Source organism: Halichoerus grypus, chromosome 2 (assembly GCF_964656455.1).
Source record: "Halichoerus grypus chromosome 2, mHalGry1.hap1.1, whole genome shotgun sequence".
NCBI lineage: Eukaryota > Metazoa > Chordata > Mammalia > Carnivora > Phocidae > Halichoerus > Halichoerus grypus.
In genome coordinates this window covers 33,446,932-33,472,858 of record NC_135713.1, presented here as the reverse complement: position 1 = coordinate 33,472,858, position 25,927 = coordinate 33,446,932, and the positions used below count along the sequence as shown (strand labels likewise).

At 37.0% G+C, this 25,927-nt stretch overlaps 1 protein-coding gene and 1 pseudogene across 1 annotated transcript in view; both read right to left on the bottom strand.

Annotated features, from left to right (window-relative positions):
* The window catches only part of CCDC152 (coiled-coil domain containing 152), a 30,328-nt gene extending 9,718 nt beyond the window's left edge, over nucleotides 1-20,610 (bottom strand). Inside the window, exons 1-3 of the mRNA XM_078066693.1 lie at nucleotides 20,521-20,610; nucleotides 18,476-18,581; nucleotides 9,594-9,662 (exon numbers count right to left, since the gene is read on the bottom strand). Of these exons, the coding sequence (XP_077922819.1) occupies nucleotides 9,594-9,662; nucleotides 18,476-18,581; nucleotides 20,521-20,607 (262 nt within the window). The 5' untranslated portion in view covers nucleotides 20,608-20,610. The remainder of the gene's footprint in view (nucleotides 1-9,593; nucleotides 9,663-18,475; nucleotides 18,582-20,520) is intronic.
* Nucleotides 13,738-15,766, bottom strand: LOC118519639 (T-complex protein 1 subunit zeta pseudogene; annotated as a pseudogene).
* Nucleotides 20,611-25,927: the final 5,317 nt, after the last annotated feature.

The following is a 25,927-nucleotide window of genomic DNA, read 5'->3' as shown; positions in this document are numbered from 1 at the left end:
CCAGGCGCCCTCCAGGGAATATTTCTGGTAGGCTGAGAAACATTTAGAAGTGGCCAAAGAAGAGTATCCTGTAAGGAGACCGAGAAGTGTCCAGAGATGCAGGAGAGAGTGGTGATAAGAAGAGAGAGGTTAAAGGGGTCATAATCAGTGGCAGTAAACACAATAAAAAGATCAAGCGAAAGCACTTCAAATCTGAAAACTTTGGGAAATGCCCAATTATTGTAAGTTGAAGACTACGTGAAGATGAGGACTATGTGAAGATGAGGAAATGGATAGTGAGTACAGGCCATTCCTTTGAGGTTTGATTGTAAAAGGAAAGAGTGAGGGCAATTGGAGGGAATAAATCCAAAGTCAAGGAAACATTGTTTTCTTGTTTGTTTAAGAGATGGGAGAGATCTGAGTTGTTTAAATGCTGAAGGAATGGACAGCAGAAAGAGAGAAATGAAAAACAGAGAAGAAGGGACAATTGAAGACGCAATACTCCAGAAGAGAGATAAGAGTTAAACCCAAGTGGAGGAATTAACTTTGGATAGGAAGAAGGATTTTCTTTTTTTTAGGGCGCCTGGGTGGCTCAGATGGTTAAGCGTCTGCCTTCGGCTCAGGTCATGATCCCAGGGTCCTGGGATCGAGTCCCGCATCGGGCTCTCTGCTCCTTGGGAGCCTGCTTCTCCCTCTGCCTCTCTCTCTCTCTGTCTCTCATGAATAAATAAATAAAATCTTTAAAAAAAAAAAAAAAAAAGGAAGAAGGATTTTCTTTTTTTTAAGTGAAGGAGGAAGGTAGTAAGGATATGTCCAGGTATGTATATATTTAGAAAGGGTGCGGTGGGAAGAAGAGGTAGTAGGTTATAAGAATGAGTTAGTTTATGAGATTGTGTTGTAGATGATTTCTATATCTGTAGGCTCATGATGTTGGATGAAATAACTTTTATTGTCTATTCCATCTATGCTTCCATATTGAGAAAGGGGAAATTTAGTTTTAAACTTGAATAAATAGGACTATTTTGATTGCTCATTCAAAGCACCAAAAGAGATTGATAGCTTTGAAGTTTTTGGATAAAAGATTATGGAGAATGTAATTATTAATGATATTTAGGCCATTTTATGTGTGGAATTTTTTAAGTTTGCCTTTTTAGGAGACCGTAGTATTTTCCCAGCATTAAGTGTCTGCCTTCGGCTCAGGTTGTGATCCTGGAATCCCTGGATGGATCGGGATCATTGGGTCATCGGGCTCCCTGCTCAGTGGGGAGTCTGCTTCTCCCTCTGCTCCTACCCCCACCTTGTGTTCTCTCTCTCCCTCAAATAAATAAAAATCTATAAAAAAGAACGAGGTAGTTTATGTCTGACAGCTTTCATTTTTTCCCCAGTGAAACAGAAAGTAAAATAAGTTGAAAAAAAAAGAAACAGATTTAAAGTTGGGGGTTTGAAGAGTGAAAAGTTTGAAAAGCGAGGATAAATGAAGGGTATAATTGAAACTGAGATTTATAAATTAATGTGGGTCTGTAATGTATGATTTTTTACCAGTAACCTTCAGTAACTGTAGCATTATAAGTAAGCAGATGTATGGTTGGATTGATCCATTTTGAGGATTAGTCTAACTGGTATTAGAAAAGGTAAGGAAAATAAAACCATTCCCAAAAGAGAAGATAAATGATATTCTAAGCTAGATATCTAAGCTAAAAAGGGAGGAAGGTTTTATCTTACAGCAACATTATTGAGAGCATAGTTATATTTACTTAATGTCTTTTCATGTAAAACTTAAACAATGAAATGAAATGTATTAAAATATGGTTTTGCATCTTTAATTTGCCCTATTCTTTCAGACCTACTATAGTCAACATCATAGATTTTTTTTTAAATCAAGTTGAGTACATTTTCTCTATTCCTAGTTTACAGCGATTTTTTTTTTTTAAATCATGAATGGTGTTGGATTTTGTCAAATAATTTTTCTGCATCTACTAATATGATCATCTTTTCAGTTGTTGGTGTCCTGGATTAAATTAATGGATTTTTAAATGCTGAACCAGTCTTGCATACTTGAGATAAATCCCACTTTGTTGTAGTAATAAGCCTACCAAAGCATTCTTCATTTCTGTTACAGTGTTTTTGATCTCTAGCATTCCTTTTTGTTTCTTTCTTAGGATTTCCATCTTTCTTACTTACATTGCCAATATGTTCTTGCATGCTGTCTGCTTGATCCATTACAGTACTTAGCATATTAATTATAGTTTTTAAATTCCCAGTTGTTTTTAAATTCCCAACATCTCTGCCATGTCTGCATGACATGGGTCTGCATGACAGACTCTTGCTCTGTCTCTACAAATTGTGTGTAGTTTTTTTGCCTTTTATTTGGGCTAATATAATAGAGAGTCTGGGTTCACCCTAACTTTTTTTTTTTAATTTAAATTCAATCAGCCAACACATAGTACATCATTTGTTTCAGATGTAGTGTTGAACAATTCATCAATTGCGTGTAACACCCAGTTCTCATCACAGCACGTGCCCACTCCCATTCCAATTGGATTTTCAAAGCATGGGGACACAATTAATTGTCATGTAACCTGATAGTGGTGAAATGTGTCTTGTTAGTAGAATGTATGTATTTTAGAATTAGGAAACTGGAGAGTTTAGAGAATTTTGATCTCTATAATAATAAAGGAGTTTTACTTTCTGTTATTCAGTTTTATATGATTTTCAAGTTTAAGGGTTTTTGTTTGTTTTTGTTTTGTTTTTGTCACAGTAATTAAGGGCTGGGAGCTGCCTAAAAAACTTTGTGCTAACTAGGCAACTAATACCTCATGTATCTATTAGAAATGCTGTAGCATCCATTACTGAAAGATGAAAGAAAAGGTATTTGATGTTTTCTAATTTATAAAAGTATACTTGCTTGTCTTAGTAAGTGAAGCACCTGTAAAGGGAAGCTAACCATCTCTACACACCTTCCATGACCACTTACTTCACCGAAGTTATCAATGTTAGCAGCCTGATCTGTATTTCTTCCCTAATTTTCTCCCAGCTTATATAATTATTTATAAACATATCACACATTTGTACTGGTTTTATTTATTTTTACCAATATAAAATTATACTATATATATTACTTTGCAAAAAACATTTCCTAAAAATGGACATTCCTTCAAGTCTGCAATTTTTTATGCATATATCTACATACATTTTTATAATTTTATATAAATAGGATCATATCAAACACTCTGAGCTACTTTTAGGACACTCTTCCCTTCTCTTTCTTTCTGCCTTCTTCCTCTCCCTCTTTTTTTCTCCTTCTTTCTCCTACTCCCACACCCCTGGTGTAATTGTGTTTCCTTATCAGCTTTTCCCCTTGCACTTAACCTCTGGATCATACATATGCATACACATACACATTTCCATAATTTTATTCATATCTTTTACTCATTTAAAAATTCTTTTTTTATCCCTGCTGGTCAATTTGTAGAGCTCGTTGTATATTGTAGATATAAATTACATAGGGGAAGGAAAAGAAAAATAAAATAAGATGAAAACAGAAAGGGAGGCAAACCATGAGACTCTCAACTGAAGGGTTGCTGGAGGGGAGGTGGGGGGGGTGAGGTAATTGGGTGATGGGCAATAGGGGGGCACTTGATGTAATGAGCACTAGGTGTTATATGCAACTGATGAATCACTAAATTTTACCCCTGAAACTAATAATACACTATATGTTATCTAAGTTGAATTTAAATAAAAAATTTAAAAAACTACATTGGTATTTGAAAACACTTTTTCAAATAAATTACTTGTTTTTTTTTTTTTTTACTTTTGTGTGACAAAATAACATGTAAGTTGTTTTATTTTTGTTTGTACTTTTTTTTAAAAGATTTACTTATTTTAGAGTGAGAGAGAGAGATAGCAGAGGGGAGGGGCAGAGGGAGAGGTCAAGAGAAGCTCAAGCAGACTGCATGCTGAGTGCAGAGCCTGATGGCGGGCTTGATCTCAAGACCATGAGATCACGCCCTGAGCTGAAACCAAGAGTTGGAGGCTTAACTGACTGTGCCACCCAGGCACCTCTGTTGTGTACTTTTATTGTGTTGTTGTTAAGAAAGTTCGGTCTTTTTTTTTTTTCTCTTTATATAGTATCTGAGGTTTTCAGATTGATTAAGAGGACACCCCACAGCTCCAGGTTGTATCCTGCATACAGCTAATGTTATATCCTGAATTTTCTTTTAAGTTTTTATTGTTCTTTTTTACACTGCAGCTTTATCCATCTGGAATTTATTTTTAATGTGGTGGGAAAGAGTCCAACTTTCTTTTCTTCCAGATGGAAAGCTAGTTGTGCTAGTACCATATGTTAAAATGCCATTCTTTTTCCAATAAATTGAAATATTTCTTGTGTCATATATTACACTGACAAATATTGGGGCCTGTTTCTAGAATCTAGTTCTCTATTCTTTCTGGGGATGTCTTTTTCAGTTTTTAGGCCAATACCATATTGATTTCATTACAGCAGTTTCGGGGCATGTTGTTACCTGGTAACAAAACTCTCCCTCCTCCACATTCTTCTTATTTTTCAGTTTTCTTATTTGTTTCTTCTGTCAAATGAGCTGTAAGATTATTTGATACAATCTCTCCCATCCCCAATTGAGAATTTTAATTAAAATGGCACTAAATGTGTATATTAACTTGAGGACAACTGACATTTTAATGATAAGAAATCTTCCCTCTGCCAGAAAAACTGATCAACCCATCTAAATGTTAAACTACTTGCATCTTATCTGACTTAGGCACATCTATAATTATGCTAAATAGAACCACAGAACTTATCTGTGAACTAAAGCCACCTACTGAAGAAATAGCTAACTTCCTTAATACTTTATATTACATTTCAGTTGGCTCTATGTTGGCTTTCATTTGTAGTACAAACAACATATGATTATTGTTGGCACTGTTGTTTTTTCATCATCCTACCAGAGCGAGATAGCACAAGCTGGGTGAAGGACAGAGGGAGAAGCAGGCTCTCCGCTGAGCAGGGAGACTGATATGGACTCGATCCCAGGACACTGGGATCATGACCTGAGCCAAAGGCAGACACTTAACCAACTGAGCCACCCAGGTGCCCCTACGTTAGATTTCCAAACACAGATTCCCACTCTGGCTACTTCTTTAAGGTGTAAGGCTGCTCTGGCTGGAGTATCTGTAAATTCCAATAGCATTTTGCATCATTGTAGAGTCCGCCTGGTCCTGATATTTGACAAATAATCTTTCTCTGGCCTAGACAAAATTCATTTTATTCTCTTGGACTCTAATAATTTTGTGATATATTTTTCTAAAATTAGTTATTCTCCTTTGGTATTGAACTGGGAGGTCCTTAAGTGTACATTGTCTTTGTATTCATTATACAATTACAGTGAGTTGGCTTTTTTTTTAAATATCATTGATGATTGGATTGCTTAGCTTTGTAATAATTTCATTCCATAATGAGCTAGATATTTTTACATTAAATTTCCTTACATGGTTGCCTGAATAAAGGCTGTGTTGATTTAAACTGGAACTGTCCTCCAGCAGCATTTACTCAGATCCTGGAAAAGTTTTTGTCTTTTAATTAACTGAGTGTTTTTATTTTATTATTTTTTAATTGGAAATTAATAGTTATATAACTGTCTGAATTATTCTTTGTCTTATTTTGTTTTGCCTTGGTTTCTAGAAGATTTAGAATTAACTTTTGTGCTATATTGAAGCAACTACCTCTAGATTAGGCTTCTGATCAAAGTATTTTCCTAACTCTCTTCTTATTCATTATTGGCAGGGCTAGCGTCATGGGTGTGCAGTCTGCGCAGCTGCATGGGGCCCTGAACTCAGAAGGCTGCTATCCTTGCTTCTGCCTTCAATGTCTTGACATTCTTAATAATTTTGTCTTTGAACTTCTTACTAATTTTGTCTTTGCACTTACACTTTTAAGTAAATTCCAGTGGGACAATGGAGCATGCATGCGAGCAGAGAAGGTAAGAGCAATATCCATGTCTACTCCTCCTTGCCACTACATTCATACACTTCATTTGCAATGCCCCAGGAGCACAGAATTCTAGTGCACTTAGGATGCTTGGGAGCCCAGCAAAACTCAAAGGTACAAGTACAAGATAAACATGTTCCATTTACAACTAAGTAAGCAAGGGTCCTTATTTTCTTTTGAACTAGAACTTGCTTCAAATTCAGAAAGAAAGCAATAGCATTCTAAGAAATATGAATGACCATGCAACTCTATCATATCCTTTCTCAATTCTGTTATTTCCCTCTATTAAACATCTAATTATGTTAAAAAGGATGACATAAAAGGAAAGAGAAGGATAGGAAAATTCACAGTTTCTTTTCCTTTTAGTCCTTCTTTGTTCATCAGGAAGTGAAGGTAGAGAGTATTGGTAAAATGTGCAGGTATCAAGAAGCAAAATGAATAATAAATGGTTTAGGTAGTTTTGTGCAGCATTTTCACTATTGTGGTAAGAATGAAACAGATATGCATGTACAAGCTATGAAGTATTAATTGGGTACTTTTGTGTATTGTGTATCTTTGAATTCAAAACTGGCTTGTACAATATAAAGATGAATGGTAATATTTATGTTCCTAATTAAAAATTTTTATTCTTTTTTACTTAAAGAAACATTAACAAAAGTACAAAACACTGGTAAATTGAGAGAGACCACAGAAGAAAGAAAAAAGCTCTGTATTTTAGAAACTTTAATGTTACTTTTCCCCACCTTTTGCACATTGGGCCCCACATTTTCATTTTTGTGTGGGGCCCTGCAAATTATGTAGTTAGACTGTTTATGGGTTTTGTTTTTAGCTTTCTTTTAATGTGCCTTCAGCAAATTTCTTTTGGAAGGAGGCAATTTTTAAATAATGAAGATTCTGAAGTATATACTCATAGCAGATCATTTCTCCATATGGAATGTGCTTATATGAATGTAGCATTTTTCCAAGGATATACTAGAAGCTAACATGTTAAATTATTGTATGTTGAAAGAAGTATTTATACATTTTTCAAACTACTTTTATTTTTTATTTATTTATTTATTTATTTTAAAGATCTTATTTATTTGACAGAGAGAGACACAGTGATAGAGGGAACACAAGCAGGGGGAGTGGGAGAGGGAGAAGCAGGCTTCCCGCTGAGCAGGGTGCTCAATGTGGGGCTTGATCCCAGGACCCTGGGATCATGACCCGAGCCGAAGGAAGACGCTTAATGACTGAGCCACCCAGGTGCCCCTCAAACTACTTTTAAATTGAGCAATGCCTTTTTCTTTAGGAGTAAACTAATCATTGATTAGCTTACTTTCTTAGATAATTCTTTTATAGAATACACTCAACCATGGCTATTGTCCTTTTAAAAACATTCTAATCAGTGATCAATTTTGCTTACTATGATTTCATTTTGATTTCATTTTGCTTACTGTGATTGATTGATTTTGTATAGTAAAGTTATAGTATACATAACAGTATCCTTCTGGAAACCTACCCTGATAGAGTATAAGGGCCTAAATAAATTCAAGTTACTCAGGTTTAGTTCAGACAGGGAAAAAAAGCAATATTAAATTGCAAGAAATTATCTAGAGATAATTGGCAAAAATAAGCTTGAATTCTACTGGTTTTAGAAGTGCTCTGTGTTTGCAGCTGATTTCATGTGTCTCTCTTCTCCATGACACCTTGCCCATGTGTTTGAATTCTTAAATTCCTGAGTCCTCTTCTAATCAACAAAAATCTCTGAATCTTGTTTTCTTTGCCCTGGTAGTAACTAACCATAAGTTAGATGGCGGAATGACACTATCTTTCATACAATGAATTATGGGGGTTCTCCTAAACTAGCATGTAAGATAATATACAGTAATATAGGAAAAATCCCTATCATTTGATATATTGTGATGAATCATACTCTATTTCTAAAGACCCATGTCCATGCTCTAAACTCCAAACATACATTACTTCAAAGACAGACTATTCTATCTGTGAAAAGATTGTATCCTTGACTATTGGTCAATATTTGGTATCTTTTTTACAAAAAATAATTATAATTCAGTAATGAATATATTAAACATTAACTTTCTGGGGCTTCAAAATAACTTTAATTTCTGGTAGATGTTTTATTTGAACAAAATCCTGGGAACAGTTAAATACCATTCGAATCCTAGAGTAAGAGAACTCTAAGGATTATGAACATTCACAATTTAGGTGTATTTCGTTACAGAGAAGGGAAAAGTTGTTTTGAACCATCAGCATTGAGATGGGAAAATGAAAGCCCAAACCAGGTGTGGGATGGGATTCAAATGTGAAAAAAGTGAGCAGACTGCTAGAGCCAAGAAAAGTGAAAACCTATGGGACATAAGGGGATCAGAAGTCTGCAGGACTCAGCCAAAAGAAAAGGCATTGGAGATGGTGTTGTTTCCCATTTATTACCCCCCTTGATCTTCGGAACAGCTTTTAGTGGTGTATCGCCAGGAAAATGAATCCTTTCTGTTTGACAGTGTAAACGTGAAGTCTGCTAATATAATTTTTATATTCGTTTAATCAACACTTGAAGAAATATTTTAAGGTAAAACAATGGGACGGGGAGTAAGAACTAATGGTAATTCTTAAGGATAAATCTCAATTAGAACATTATATAGCGCCTGGGTGGCTCAGTTGGTTAAGCGTCTGCCTTTGGCTCAGGTCGTGATCCCAGGTTCCTGGGATTGAGTCCCACATTGGGCTCCCTGCTCAGTGGGGAGTCTGCTGCTTCCTCTCCCTCTGCCTCTCCCCCTGCTTGTGCACTCTCTCCCTCTCTCTCTCAAATGAATAAATAAAATCTTAAAAAAAAGAACATTATAAAGACAATAAGGAATAATATGCCAAAGCAAATAAATGGCGTGTAAGATCATTATTATTCTTTCCTTCCATATATAAAGTACTTTCTTTATCATAAAAATAGAGGACTAAAATGAAAAATTCTTATTTGATGTGAGTCGTATATTGGGAGGGACTTTGAAGGCAATTTCATCTAATCTCCAATATAGTAGAGGAAAATCCCATAAACACTGCACTGTAGCTACATCAGAACAGGACAAAACACTCGGTTGCTTTGTCCATTTTGTCAATGAACAGGCACATTGGGTTAGCATGACTAACAAAAATAAGGTAAGCTGAAGATGTTGGCTTCATTTACAAAAACATAGCCTCATTTATGATAAAAAATTAAATAGCAAACTATCACTGCAGTTTGAATAGTATCTTCATCATGTAACTACCAGTAAATGACTACCCTTCAAAACTGAACCCAAGGTCTTTAAAGACCAAAAGTACTCCCAAGAATAAATATATTTATAAACTTTTGAAAGTAATAAAGAGAATTACTATGATTGATTATAAAACATCCCCTGATGTCCCTGTCAGAATAAGACTGAATTGTCCTGTTCAGCATGGTATTTCTTATTTCATAATAATTTAGGTAAGTATGATTTGGTAATAAGGAGTTTTGCCATTAGCTGATGAATTTAACAAGACCAGATGAAAAGAAATTTACTGTCAATGATGTAAAAACTCTATTTTTAAAGGCACTCAAATATAACATATTTTTAAAGATTTTTTTCTAACTTACCTTTCAAATCATGTTGAGAGTCAATGGTCTGTTGTAGCCCTTTTATTATATTATGAAGAGTAGCACATTCTAAAATATGAAAGACATATTTATCTGAAAATTATTTGCTTTCATTTTGGAACTATTGTCTCAAAGTTGAAAGACTTAAAATAAAATACTTAATTGACTATTATGAGATCTTAATAAAGCAACCAGATATCTCAAAGTAAATAATATAATAAGTACCTTTTAATTACCCTTTAAGTCAAATGCATTCTGGGATTTGGTCATGAGTTTTCTATGCACAATAAATTCAGCATTGGAGGGATCCTCAGCTCCATGTGCTTTAGCAATATTTGCTGTAGAAGGAAGGTATACTTGGACATGTTTGGGGGGCTTCACTGTAAGCATTTATGCCCTGTCATGTGAATATAAGCTTTCAATATACTCTTGGTTATAACTAGCAATAGCTAAACCTTTGATGGGTAGCAATACAGATGGAAACTTCTGTAATTCAAACAGTCCACTTGGCTGTAAGCTCCAGGTATCAGTTTTGTTCACCACTTCTCCCTAGTATTTAGAGTAGTTGTGGTCCAGGCACTCCATAAGTATTTGTTGAGTGATTGATTGATAGACAGGCAATATTATAGTAAACTGAAGCAAGAAAGGGGTAAGTGGAAAAGCTCTGGCCTGAAAATAACATATGTTATATTGTTATTCTAAGTGCTTTGCAAATATTGAATAAGTTAGCCCTCCTAACCCTATGAGGTAGGTCCTAGTAGTTGCCTCATTTTACATACGAGGAAATGGACACACAGAAGTTTAGTAAATTGCCCAAGGTCACACTTATAACTAGTAAGTGGTAGAGCTACAACCTGAACCCCACCAGTCCTATGACTTAACTACCTTACTACCACAGAGAAGACTAGCTCAGGAGTGTCTTCGAGTAAAGAGTAGGCTGGAGGCCCTGGAAAGAGGGCAGAGTCAGAGAAAGACTCTTTTTGATAGTTATTGCTATTGCATTTTTACTAGAAGATTAGGGGGCACAGGTTGCACTAGTTTAAGTTTACAATTACACTAGCTAAATATATAGTGATGAAAAGTCCACAAAAGAATAACTTAATATCTTTAAAATATTAAAACTTTAAAGTTTAAGGACAATTTCAACTTTTTTTTTTGTAGTAGGACAATTTCACCTTTATGTGCTTGGCTTAACAACTAATAAATATTGAGTCTTACTCTCTTTCATTCAGTTTTAGAGGCCCAAGATGGATATTCAGATGGATATGCACTAATATGGCATACTGACTGGCTTCCATTATAGTTGGGCATCTGTTTTGATGGTTAAATATTAAATACCATATTTGTATCTAATAATAAAAAGATATCTAGGTATAATAATAATAATACCATTTATTGTGTGTTCATTCTGCCGGGCATTATGTTAAGTGCATTATAAACATTACCCCAATTAGTATTCACAATGACACTTAGAGGTTGGTATTATTGGCCTGATTTTACAAAGGGAGGCAGTCGTCCATAGAGGTTTGGTTACTTGCCCAGGATTCCAGAGTTAGTAAATGGAAGGTATGGACTCGAACATAGGTTTTCCCCATTTCAAATCCTACTGTTAATCTTCTATTCAATACTTCCTCAGGAATTATAGGATATGCTGATGAAACCATGAAACTTGGAGTCTGAGGGACTAGAATAGAGTTTCCTTTTTCACTCTCTAGCTATGACACCCTATTTGAATTTTATATTCTCCATCTGCAAAATAAAAGTATGGGTAATACCCATCCTCCCTCACATATAAGACTATTCTCATATATATGACTGTTCTGACAACCAAATGAGAAAACAATACTTTCTAAATTTACTTACACATATTCAACATTGTTATTGTTCTTTATTTCTCTCCTCTACCTCTCAGCAATTTGTATATATCTCTTCTGTCCATTTCTCACATTTCATTTTAGTTATTTGTGGCTTCTCCCACTAGATGGTGAACTCTTTCAGGTAAAGATCGTATCTTATTAATTTTGATATTTCTTGCACCTAACATGGTGACTATTTCATAGGCGTTCGATAGTATTTTTATTTATTGACTAAAGGAAAGAACTAATATTGTGAGGGGAGAATGCAAAGCTCTGTCTTTCAATTAGAGGTCCTGCACTGAGTCTCCATGTACTTTCTTCAACTAAGGAAAGTATTTTGTAGACGTTAAAAGCTTTATGCAGATATCAGGTTCTACTATTGTGGTTTTTCACTCCTCCATGTATCCCCTCTACCATCCGTCCCATCTGCGCAAAGTGTGCAGCATCCTCCATTTTTTCCTCTTTTGGTATTCCCCAGTAATGGCATGATGGTTAAATCACATTTGACATTGACTACTTCGTATGTTGCTATGTTAGTTGCTACAATTAGAAAATTAAGGGAGTGCCTTTCTGGCTCAGTTGGTGGAGCACGCAACTCTTGATCTCAGGGTTGTAAGTGTGAGCCCCACCATGAGTATAGAGATTACTTAATATCTTAAAAAAAGTTAAGGAGGCATAGACTCTGCCATCACTTCTCTTTGTGTCTTTTAGAGGAATAAATCCAGCAATTCATGAACTATGGTAGCTAAAGTTATCTCAGTACAGTTGACCCTTGAGTAACTTGGGGGTCAGAGGTGCTGACTCCTGTGCAGTTGAAAATCTGAGCGTAACTTTTGACTCTTCAAAAACTTAACTACCAGAGCACCTGGCTGGCTCAGTTTGTAGAGCATGTGACTCTTGATCTCGGGATCGTGAGTTTGAGCCCCAGATTGGATGTAGAGTTTACTTTAAAAAAAAAAATAAAGTTCAAAAACTTTACTAATAGCCGACGGTTGGCCGGAACCTTACTGATCACATAAAGTCCATTAACACGTATTTTGTGTTATGTATTATAGCCTTATTCTTACAATAAAATAAGGCTAGGGAAAAGAAAATGTTACTAGGAAAATCACAAGGAAGAGAAAATACCTTTCCAGTATTGCACTGTATTTATGAAAAAGCATGCACATATAAGTGGATTCATGCAGTTCAAACCTGTGTTGTTCAAGGGCCAACTATAATCAGCAAATTGAAAACAGAGCCCTGAAACTGAAAGTATACTGTTTAAAAAATGTGTATTTTCAAAATACGAACACGAGGTGGCTCTCTCAACACTTCTTTTTTTCCCAAAGGAAACTGGCTCAATAAAAAAATTGTTCATAAGGTGGAATGTCATTCATTATTTTAGAATAATGGCTTTTAATTCTCTTTGCAAACCTTTACCCACATCATTTCTGTTGGATTTTACAATGAATACTATCTTATCCAATTCTTCTAAAAGTTAGAGTTCAGAATATTAAGCTACTTCTTATACTGTATAATTGAGTAAATAAATGGTTATTTTGAGCTCAAATTTAGGCTCTACCATTAACTAGCAATTTGAACATTAACATCTGTTTCACAAAGCACTTGGAAATGTTGAATACAATTATGTATGAAAAGGATTTTTTTTTTTTTTAGTACTTGGCCCTCAATACTAATATTGCTATCATCTTGAACTGGCACAGAAATTCTTTATCTGGTATCAAATGTAGAAAATACAACATCATGGTCTCGTTCTTTATTGTTGAAGAAATCCAATCATATACGTAGTTTGTTCTTCCTCTCTAAGTGAACTAGTACACACTTGGATCTATAAGCTGTTATTCCCACTAGTTCTTTTTTTTTTTTTTTTTTTTTTTAAAGATTTTTATTTATTTATTTGACAGAGAGAGACACAGTGAAAGAGGGAACACAAGCAGGGGGAGTGGGAAAGAGAGAAGCAGGCTTCCCGTGGAGCAGGGAGCCCGATGCGGGGCTCAATCCCAGGACCCTGGGATCATGACCTGAGCCGAAAGCAGACGCTTAACGACTGAGCCACCCAGGCGCCCTTCTGGGGAGCATTTTAGCACAGCTACTTTGAAAGCATTAAAAGTCCCAATGATCCAATAGTTTTACTCATAGGAATTTATACTAAAACAGGGATGCTTTCAAAATTTTAAGTTACTTTAAGTATTTATATTATCATAAAAACTTACAAGTGTAACAGTATAGGGACCTATTGGATAAATTAAAATACATCCATTAGAAGAATTATTAAACCATTATAATTTGTTTTTCAAGGAACATTTAATAACAAGGTAGATAACATACACTTATCTCACATGGTACTTTTATATCACTGAAGCTAAAGCAAAACATCCTTTTCATTGGGTAAAAACGGCCTGCTTAATGTGTGTACATTGCAGTGCAATTTAAAAAAATACTGTAATTTCAGAACTTCAGAATTTAAGTGTCAGTGTTCTCTTTTTTTTATACGGGAAAAGAAAATGCTTTTGAAAATTATTTGAGGCTTGGACAAAACTTCCGCCACTATATTCTTAGGATCACTCTGTGGAGTCTTCATGATTCGGATGACACAAGGGAAGCTTCAAATTCAACCTTTTAGAGAAGACATTCCAGCTCTCATGATCTCATCAACCAGGAGTATGTTGGTGGCAATCACAGTGCAGGAGTGAAGAAGCTGTTTCTTTACACAATAGTTATCCCATATGCCTACTTCGGCTGCTACCATTGGCTCACCTGTGTTTAAGTCCACACCCACAAGTTGACCTGATTCTGAATGTTCTGCTTTGACTTTAACTAGTGTTTCCTGAAGGTCAAAACCAGAGTTCTGAGCAAGTACCTTGGGAATAATGAGTAATGCATCAGCAAACGCTTGAACTCCCAGTTGGGCCCTGCCCTTTACACTGGGCTTGTACTTAATCAAGGCTTCTGCCATTGCCACTTCCACTGCACCTGCACCCGGAACCACACAGCCATCATCAATAGCATTTTTAACAGCCCTCAAGCCATCTCTTATTGCATCTTTGATTTGAGTGAGTGTGTGCTTATTTGGTCCTTTGATCAATAATGTGACAGAGCGAGGATTGTTACATTTCTCAATAAAAGTGAATTTCTCTTCTCCCAATGTATATTCATAGACAAGTCCTGCATATCCCAAACAATCAGGATTTAGGTCATCAAAGGAATTTAGGGCTACTCCACCGCAAGCAAGAGTCAGCCTTTCCATATTTCTCCTTTTAGCTCTACGGAGAGCTACTATACCTTCTTTTGCAAGAGCATCTAAGGAAAAGGGGTCAATTCCCTTTTGATTAATAACAACGAATCCTTTATCTGAATCACCACAGACTTTCTTTTTCAGTTCTATTATTTTTTTAACTCTATCTTCAATGAATTTTCTTTCAGCTTTTACAAGTTTCTCTCTCTCTTCTGCACTCTTGTAAAAAAAGCCAGAATTCACTTCTGTTTTCTCATATTCTAATGACACATTGCATGTGAGGATGTATGCATCTTCTACTCTTTTTTTCATATCTGGATGCCGTGCCCCATGGTCCAAAACAAGACCTCTGATTAAGCTTGTATCAGTTTCAGATTTATGTTTCATCTCCATGATCTCAACCATGAAGAGGTCAATAGGTTCATCTTGTTTTTTAATGGCCAAAATGGAGTCCACTACAGCCTCTGTTAAGACATCAGCAAGTTCAGCATGCACTTTAGTACGTAGAGATGTTCTGGCCACATCTATAAGTGTTTCCCTGTCCATTTCTTTGCTTACTTTGACTTGTTCCAAAAACTGAAGTGCCTTTTCCTTTGCAGCTTCAAATCCTTCTGTTATTATTCTGGGATGAAGACCTTCAGAAATGTAGAGATCCGCCTGTTTCAGTAGCTCTCCAATGATTAGAACATTGGAAGTGGTACCATCACCAGTTATGTCATCTTGGGCTGTTGCTACTTTGGCTATTAAGGAGGCTGTTGGGTGTTGAATTTGCATTTCATGAAGCAGCACATTGCCATCTTTAGTAAGCTTGATGTCTCCAGCACCAGAAACAAGCATCTTCATGGTGCCCTTAGGCCCCAAGTTGGTCCTCAGCACGTCCTGCAGGCCCCGGGCCGCGCTGATGTTCACCGCCAGCGCCGCCTGGGCTTGGGCCACCTCGGCCTTGGGGTTCAGGGTCTTCACGGCCGCCATAGCTAACCAGCACAGGAAGAGGAGGAGAGCCGGCGTGCAAAGGGCCCAGAGCCCGCTCAGCGTGGCCAGGAGGCGTTCGCTGCCCGGGTCTTCTGGAAAAGTCGGGCCGCCCCACTAGTTCTTTTACTTAGGCTGTGTATTATCCAGTGAAAAGGCCATTAGATTGAGAATAAGTAGAACTGGATTTTTAAAAAGTGTTTATTTTTTCAAATAATAAATACACATGAAACACAATAATATAGTGAAAAATGATTATCTCTCTAATCTCTGTCCCCAGACTAATCAGTTTCCCTTCCCCCAAAGCAAGCACTGTTACCAGGACGCTGATGCTGTTTATCTTTCCAGAGATACACAAATGCATAAGGGAGAGGGTGTTCTGTGTGTACAAAGATATTTTTATAAAAATGATAGCATGCTGTTGTGAACATTGTTGCTTTCATTTACTGTATCTTGGAGATTATTCTATATCATATAGAGAGCTACTTTATTCTTTTTATCAGCTGCTTAGTATTTCATTAAATAAATATGCCATAATTTATTTAATCAGATGAATGTCACATTTGGAAAGGTCTTCTCCGTACTAAAAAACAAATACACAAAAATCCCACAAAAACCCATATTCTCTTCTATTTTTTTCTGTGGTTTCATTTTTTCTCACCTTTAACTTTATATTTTAGTATGGTTTTATACTAAATACATATCCTGAAAAATCAGGAAGGTATTATAGAGAATTGCCCAATATCCTATGCCCAGTTTCACCTATTAATATCTAACATTAGTATGGTATGTTTGTAATAATTAATGAACCAATGTTGATACATTATTAACTAAAATCTATGCTTTATTCAGATTTTCTTAGTTTTTACCTTATGTTCTTTTTCTATTCCAGGATTCCATTCACAATACCACATTACATTTACTCATCATGTCCACTTAGGGTCCTCTTGGGTGTGATAGTTTCTCAGAGTTTTCTTGTTTTTGATGACCTCGACAGTTTTGCAGAGTGCTGGTCAGGTATTTTGTAGAATGTCCCTTTATGAGGATTTGTGTGATGCTTACCTCATGATTAGATGGGGTTATGGGTTTTTTGGGAGAAGATCACAGAGGTGAAGTGCCATTTTCATCACACCATGTCAAGGGTACATACTATCAACGTGACATCAAGTTGACCTTGATCGTTTGCCTTAAGTGACACATGTCAGGTTTCTCCACTGTATAGTTACTCTCCACCACCCTGTTTTCCATACTGTATATTTCACACAGTGAAGAAAGTCACTCTACACAACCCACGCTTCATGAGTGGGGCACTCTGATTTACCTCTTTGAGGAAAAACCACTTACATAAGTTATCAGGAATTCTGCAGAAAAGATGTCTCTTCTCCCTTATTTATTTATCTGTTCTTATCAGTATGGGCTCATAGATATTGATTACATACTTTGGCTTACAACCCAATATTACTTTATTTAGTTTGTTGGCCAAATTGTCTCAGCTTTGCCATTGAGAACTCTTTCAGTTGGCTCTTGTATCCCTTTGACATACCCCCATCATTGTGGAGTGTTTTATCTTTTTGAGCATTTTCCTGCTTTCCGGTACTGCAAAATGCTTCAGGCTCATTTTAATGTATTTCCTGCCTCAGTCCTAGAATCAGCCATTTCTCTAAGGAGCCCTGGTTCCTTTTATTGTAAAATAGTATTGGAAACCAAGATCTGGGTTCTTGTTGCTACTGCCCCTGTTGTTGTTTTTAGGCCCTCTTAGTTGACATAGCAAGGGAGTATCTGTATATGTGTTTTGTAGTTGTTGTTGTTGTTTTCCCCTCCTGAAATAGGGCACTTTATTAGTGAGAAGTGTTGGTCTGGCAACAGTGTGGCTGGGATGAACAGGATCAGCGCCCATCCTGGGGAACATAGCTAAACATCAAGCATTCCTCCATGCAAATTTAGAGAAAACTCCATCATGGATGACCCCCTCCACCCCAACAGCAGTGACCCCCAAACAACAGGGGCACCTAAGGCTCAGCTGGGCCCAAGGACAGCAGGGTTTCAGTGTCAGGCACAAGAACACTGTCAGGACACCCCGGGAACTTCTCAAAGTTCCAGGTGAACTTGAGGGAATTCAGGCTCTCTTGACTTCTCCAGATGCCCTGAACTGGTTGCACAGGGAAGCCAAGCACTACCAGGCTTTGGGGCTGGAGGTTCAGCTGAAGCTCATTTATTGGTGTGTAGTCCCAGACCATTGTGCCTCAAAGCAAGGAGACAGTCTCAAAGAGCAGCACCTTGCCCTGCAAAGAACCCAGGCTCTCAGGCTCCCCGCAGGCCAGCAGGTGGGCAGAGAAGGATAGACCAAAAGCGGGGCCACAGCTGGGAGGGTAGCTGGCTGCTGGGAGCTGAGAGGTATATGTGGACTGGCTGTCCCAGAAGTGAGGGGAGAGCTTTGGACTAGAACAGCCCATTTTTGGCGCTAAAATTTTTGACCCATCTGAAATTTCTTTTGGTGTAATTGTGAGGTAGGAATTCAACTGTTATTTTCCCCATGGTTTTGAAGGCCTGGATTGAGCCTTGGATTTGCCATTTCTTAGTTTAGCAGCCTCAGACAGATTAACTTCTTTCATCCTTTTTTTCTTCGTTACTGAGGTGACTTAGTAATACCAACCTTATCTGTCTATCAGGACTCTAGTAAGGATAAAATGAAATGATAGCCCAGAAAGTTCTACGTGAATTTAAAATATTTTACAAATATATGGTATAATATTAATTACTGTTGTACCAAAAAATACTCTCATTAGAATTAGTATTTCTTCAGGCAGCAAAGAACTAACCTTCTTTAATTGAGACCTCCTTTGTTTGCATTACTTTTAACAAATAGTTAGTTTTTTCCAACTGCATATCCAGTATATTATTCTTTCCACTGGTTTCTATCATTTTCTGTAGAAGAAATAATATATATTATTACCAAAGCAATGCTACTATTTTGATTTTTTTTTTTTTACCTAATGACATGAAGACTAATGAAAATACAGACCACTTAATACTGAAAATTCTAATAATTAAGTCTGGCATATATTTTATGTAAGTCAACTTCCTAATTTATTTTTAATTTTAAAAGTAACATGGGAAAAAATTAAAACAGACTAACAGTTATAAAGAGTTATGAAATTCAAAACTATGACCTAACTTGAATCCCCTTCTTTCCAACTATTCAACCCTCAGTCCTATGGTTAAAAATTCCTTATATATATTTCCAAGATATTTTATGACTATACAACTATAGGAAAGGATTATATTATACTCTGTTTTGCACCTTGGATGTTCCACTTAGAACTGTTATTTTGGAGATTATGTCATATAAGCACATAAAGATCTACTTCATTCTTTTAAAGAGCTCCATTGAGTTTCATTTATGAGTACACTGTAACTTATTTACTTATGTATTTATTTATTTAAGATTTTATTTATTTATTTGAAAGAGACAGAGCGCGTGCCTGAGAGAGAGAGAGAGAGAGACAGAGAGAGAGAGCATGAGCAGAGGAAGAGGAGAAGCAGGGAGCAGGAAGCCTGAGACACAGGGCTCGATCCCAGGACCCCGGGATCATGACCCGAGCCAAAGACAGTGACTTAGCCAACTGAGCCACCCACGTGCCCCTGTAATTTATTTAACTAGTCTCCCTATTGAGAATTTGTGTTGTTTCCACTTTTTTGCTATTACAAACAATGAATAAACATATCTTTTTGGTATCTTTGTGCCTAGTATAATAGCTGCCATAGACCCTTGGAAGAGCTTCAGAAATCATCAATTCATTGTATCATCTATATCTCTACCCACTTCCCTATTCTCTCTGCTTCTGAATTTATCTCAAAGCAACTCCATAAATCTCACCATCTATATGTATCTCTAAGAGATAAAATTCTTAATATAATCACAATACCATTATCACATCAAAAAATTAATATTTCTTATTTTAAATATTTAAGGATAGGATAGATATTTCTGAATAATCTCCAAAAACTTTGCACCAATTCCTCTCCCACCAACAGTGCTTCTTATTTCTTTCTCTATTCTCTCTTATTTTGGTAAGAGTCACTTGGTTAAGAAAACTCAAGTTAATTGTTTTAAAAAAGTTGATAATGTTACCTCAAAATACCCATCGTCATGATATTTTTTTATTATGGCCATCCTATACTGTGCAGAGGAAAAGAAGGAATAGAGAAGAATGATAAGGAGAGAAAATAGAGGTAGGTATTATTCCCCTTCCCACCTTTGCTTCACAAGCCCACTCCCCAAATCTTTCACTTATCTACCTACATCTTCTCAACAGCTATTCCTATTCCTCTCCAGGGCAGACAAGGGGGAAAACACCTAATATATGCTTGTGGGTTTGGTCTATCATGTAATTTGTCCAGAGTTAGACGGGTGGCGGCGGGGGGGCGGGGGGAAACTTCAAAGGGATCTGTTTTTAGGCAAAAGACAAGGAAAGGGACAGAATAGGAAAAAGTAAAAAAAAATATGAGTTAGTCATAATGGTAAGACATTGTGCGTTGAGTCTATTTCAATTCTTACTAAAACATTCCTGGGTTTATGGACATTTTGAACACTTAAGTACATATTTTCCCTTTAACTTTAGCCAAAGTATATCAACTGTTTCCTTGTACCAGAAACATTTTGATATATTAATACAAATGATCCAAAATGAAATATATTTTAAATATGGATTTTAAAAATGAGACAGGGCTTAGCAAAATATATTTCCATTATCTATACCTTGCTTATTTTTTGTTACATTTTTCTTTTTTCCCAGCTCCTTCCACTGACAAAATCTGTTTCACTTTTCCTTTTATACTACAACTGTTTTATATCTTTACATACCTTTTCTAACTGTGAGAAGTCATTTATAAGTTTGTCAAGATTCACACTGCTAATCTTTTTCATACATTCTTCGCTGCTTTGATTCATGTCTAAACTAGTGAAGAGTAAATAGGGTGAGAAATAGATGAAAGAAATAAGCAAATGCTAAAGCACTACAATAGTGGCAATAATTCAAATACTAAAGTTTCTGTATTCCACCCATAGAGCACCTACTTGAGCTCCATTACACTCAGAAAATTTTTGTTATACTCATTATTAATAATAGTTAAATGCATTAAGACTTCCTCACTCCTCTCCACGCCACCCCAAATTTTCTCTAAACAAATCTAAAATTAGTGCAATGTTATGTGCATATGTAGAAATTATTTGTTCCTATTATACAAAAAACTATGCCATTGTTCAACTGATCTCTTGGCCAACAGGACTAAAATCTGGTGTATTGTTAAATCTGATGTGTGACTTTTAAATAGAGGTAGTCTCAATTTAAGATGTTTAAAATGTTTATTAACTATTATGCCACTAATATTTTTTGCTCTATTTCCTGGTAGTGTGCTTATTGCCATGGACTGAATTGTATCCCCCTGTCCCCAAAATTCCTTTGGGTATAACCGGCTAACTGCTGAAGTGAAGAATGAGTTTGTTTTAGTCCTATGGAACCAATCATAAGAAATTCTACAGAATTCCAGAGGTAAACTCATCCAGTCAGGATGAAGAAATTGACTTTTGCAAAACTGCAAGCATTTACATTTGGGGGTGGGAGAGTGTCTAGAAGAATTAGGATTAATACAATCTGAAAGTATGAGACACTTGTCTTTAGGCTTTTCACAAGCAAATTGGAAGGAGAAAACACAAATTTGAAATTTAGACGTTCTAGATTGAGGAAAGAGCATGTGCTAGTGCCTGGTGTGTGGAAAGTAGTAGTGGCAGCTAGTCCAAAGTAAAAGGTAAGTAAATTCCTAAAGTAATTACCGAAAGTAATTTTAGGGGTCATATTCTTCTTTAAAATGAGGTACATCAAAACAAACGTTGCTTGACAATTTGTTACTTCACAAAGAAATCCCATTTCCTTTCTCTTTTTGATATTATATGACATTAACAACTATTAGTGGTTTTTAAATGAAAGAATTTTAGCTGTATATTTTCAGTTTATTGAATTATTATCCTCCATCACATGTTCAAGTAAAACTCTACAAAATCCCTTAGAAAGTTACAACTTGATCTTTAAGGCAGGTGAATAATTGTAATAGCATCCCATGATAAATCCAGCAAAATTCCTTTTGGGGTACAATTTAAAAATCACCTCTATTTGATAAACTGTTATTCTTTAAAAGAATACAGGATAATCTCAAGTAGTTAATGCAAAATATTCCCTCCCAACTTTCTTTTTTCTTTTTAGTTCCTAACATTTTAAATAAAAAAAGGTTTTACTTCGGTTCTGTCTCAGATCCCAGCTCTTGAATTAAATTCGTTTTAATTTCAGCTTGATTTTCTCCCAACTCCTTTCCTCTAATGAGACTCTTGGAGTGTTTTTCTTTATAAAACCATCGCCCACATTCCACTGGCTGTTACTGCATGCTTTCCCTTTAGTCTGTCACACGGGCTGAAAAGCCATCAGGTCCACTTCCAGGTGTCTTCATAGTCTCCCCCCTCTTCCCCTCCCCCCCCCCAATTTCCTCGATCAAGCTGTCTTCCGTGGATATACGGCCTTCTTGCCCGTGAAACTAGGTGACAGGCTGGTGATTCAGTGCCTCTCAAATTCTTTGGTGAGAAGCAGCGACTGAGTTGTGACCTCCGCGGCCCGGCACCAACCACCCCCTCAGGTGGGCGACAGCCCCATTTCCCTCCCCGTCCTTCTCCCCGCCGCCTAGCATCCGGGCCTCACCCTCTCGCTCCGCGCACCCGGCTCGGCGTGCGCCCCGCCCGCCGGAGGAGGGGCTCGCAACCTCCTCCCTCTTCTCGTGTCCCCGCTGCCCCCCGCGGATTCACTCTCAGTGGCGAAGCCCGCGGCGCTGCTCCCTCCCCTCGCGTGCCGGGGGCCAGAGGAGCCCAGCTCCACTGCGGGCTGTGCACCCGCGGGCCCGAGGGGAGTGGCTGGGTCAAAACCCTGCGAGGGGCTGGGAGACTGTGAGGGGGTTTGAAGAAAAGAATTTCCAAGGGCAAAGTGGGAATTTCGAACCCACCGACAAAAAGTCTGGAGCTTACTTGCCTCGGCTCAAGAGTCCCCCCGGTTTCCCACACCTCGTCCTCCTCCGGGTGCCGGTCCGCCCCACACGGCGGTCCCCTCCCGGAAGCCAGTTCCCCCAACAACAGGCCCGCCCTTCTCCTGGCCCCACCTGTGCCCCGACCCGCGTTCCCCCCCTCTCGTCCCTTCCCTCCGTGGCCCTTGCTCCCCTCAGCATCTGGTGCTTCTTAGATTTTTCCTCTAGGACAGGACTAAACACCCAGTGGCTGCCAGATCCATAATTATTAATATTATTAACTATTTCCCCAACCAAAGAATAAATCACATTGGCTTTAAGTTTTGATCAGTGAGTCAGCACCGTTGAATAAATAATAAACTATATTTATTCGAGAAAACTTATGAAGTAGGCTTATAAGTTACCAGAGACTGTGCTAGGTGATGGAGATGAAAGCATGAATATAATGCTGTCTCTGCGGTCCAGAGTCGGCTGATGGATCTGGTCTCTCATCTACAAAGCTTTATCTTGGTAACTTAATGGTTAGGGGCATAGACTCTGTGTGGATTCAAGCCCCCAACTCTTTTGTTTATCAACCGAGTGATCCTGGGCAAGTTTTTAAGTATAGCAGCCTCCACTTCTTTATCTGTAAAATAGACATTAAATAATAATGCCTACCTCATGGGGCTGTTGTGATAACTAAAGGAAATGATGCATTTTAAAAGTGCCTAATGCAGTTCCTGGCATAAAGTAAGTGTTCAAAAATATTAATTAGTATAATTTAAAAATTTTGGTCATTAACAGTTTGAAAGTGTATCCACTGCCAACTTTGCCCTATCTACTTTTTTTTGAGTGGGAGATGAGAGATATATTTTTATTAATTCCATTTCCTATGAAAGCCAAAATTTGGCAAGCAGATACATGTAGACTGTAATAGGATAATCCATACTTTATTATTTGAAAACTAATATAGCATGGTGGCAAGAGAACTAGGTCAAAGTAGGAAATGTGGGATGGAGTCCTCTCTCTGCAGTTAGTAATCTGGGAAGGTTGATTCATCTTCCCAAGCACCAATCTCCCTTTTTTTTCAATTTTAAAATAAGAGCAGTGGACTAAATAACAAAGCTAAAATTTTAGGATTTTAAACTAGTCTAATGATAAAACATAGCTCATCAAAATGTTTTTTAAAATGTAATTTTCTCATGTTTTTTAGCTCATTAATTTCACACAAAAGATATATGTATTATTTATATGTATATTACCTAGTCATATATATAAATATGTCATTAAATTTTTTAACTTCTGACTAATCAGTAAGCTTTCCTTGACATTAGTAACAACACATGGGTATATTAAAAATGGCCTTTTGAATTGCTGGTTCTATCCGATTAGCACATTTAAATGTTCCATGTAACCCATATCATAATGCTTTTTGAAACAAGCCCATTTTAAGGCCCATCTAAACTTTATTTTATATATATGTAATATATATATCTTTCTCCATAATGTCTAGCATAGTCAGAATAAATAAAAATGAACCAACACACCAGAAATGTCAGAAAAACTTAGCTTGATTTTTCTAGTTTGAAATGAGTCATAAGCTTCTCTTCCAGTTTATAGATACTAGCTTTTTCCCAGAGTCTAGTGAGTTCAAAATATATCTGTCAATGAGAAACTATATGAGCTTCCTCTGATTTCATTTTTAAAAAGGGAATGCCTTTCACAGTTGTATTCACAGTTTTATTCATCAAGTATCATCCAACTGAGAAACAGAAAGGATTCATTGAATATTTGCTCTGAAACTGCCTGGAAAACCTAAGAGAGGAATAAATTACACTATTGTGCCAGTCTAACAAAGGGAGCATAAAGAAAGCAATGTTTGAATCCATTAAAAAAATAACTTGATTTGGAAAATAAACATATGAACCTACCCAATTGTAAAGAAACCCGAGGTTACTGATTTATTCATATAAGGTTCTTAAGATGAGTGATAAACATTCTTTTTTTTTTTTTTTTTTTAGGTTACAAACAGCTTCATTTCTTTTTTCATTCAAAAATATTTGTTAAGTACTTGCAAGGTACCAGCTACTGAGGGTTTAGGCACTATGGAGAGAAAGACAAGTAAGATAATTCTCCTAATTTGGAACTTAAGTCTCTTAGGATTGCCTTCTTAAGACCTGGGCACTTTCCCATCTATTTAGTCAATAAATACTTGTTGGGCACTAAACCTGTACTGGGATCTGTGAGAATAGGAATAAACAAATCAGGCGTGGTCCCTGACCCCAGAGGGCTTACAGTTTTAGGGCACCATTGGTTTGTGAGAGAAAAATAGATAATAACCCAGTAAATAAAAACTGTAATAAGAGCAAAGAAAGAAACACAAATCCAGGATATTGACTAAAAAGTGAATGGGAGGTGCTTTACATATGGTGGTCAAGGGAAGTCTTGAGCAGATCAGATGAAAATGAGATGTGTAGGGTACATCAAAAAGTTAGTTGCCAACAACAGATAAACGCCAGGGTTGCCTTTCTTACCTCCTGCTAGCTCTTTTGACACACTGCTCCCTGCTCTTATTTCTTTATCAGATTCCCGTTTTTCAATATCTACTTCTGAACTATATTGTCTCGGCTTCAACTGCAACTTCCAGTCCCGGCCCGTGGCTGCCTGGCGGCAGCACCGCTCACACTCATTAACTAAAAGCCATCCTATGCACCAGCTCTATGACCCTGTGGAACTATGTTACTTGGACTCACCCTCATCCTTCCCTGTATGGAGGGAGGAATTTGGATATGATTCCAGGATAGAGCCTAAACCATCTAGATTTTTTTTTTTCCTCACTGGAGGTAGTCTGCCCTTGATTGAAGGAAGTCATTCTTTCCAATTCTTTCCCCGGGTCTTCAGCCATTTCCCTCCCTGAGTTGTGCTTCGGGTTTATACAGCTGATGTTTTCAGACAGTTTGGGAGGGTTTTTTCTCTCTTTTTTTCTTTGTAAGTGGTAGATTCCCTCTTTCACTAATTTTCTGCAAAATTTTGTTACATGTTCTTGATACAGTTCAAGCAGAATTTGCCGTTTTAGCTGGAGCCTTTGAATTTCACTTTCAAGCTGAGAAAGTGAAAAGCCACATCTTTGTAAGTTTTCTGTCTGTCCTCCATGTCCTGAACACTCCTAGCCTGACCCCAAATTTTCAGTCACTCTCCTAACCTGATCCTATCTCCTTAGGGATCAACTC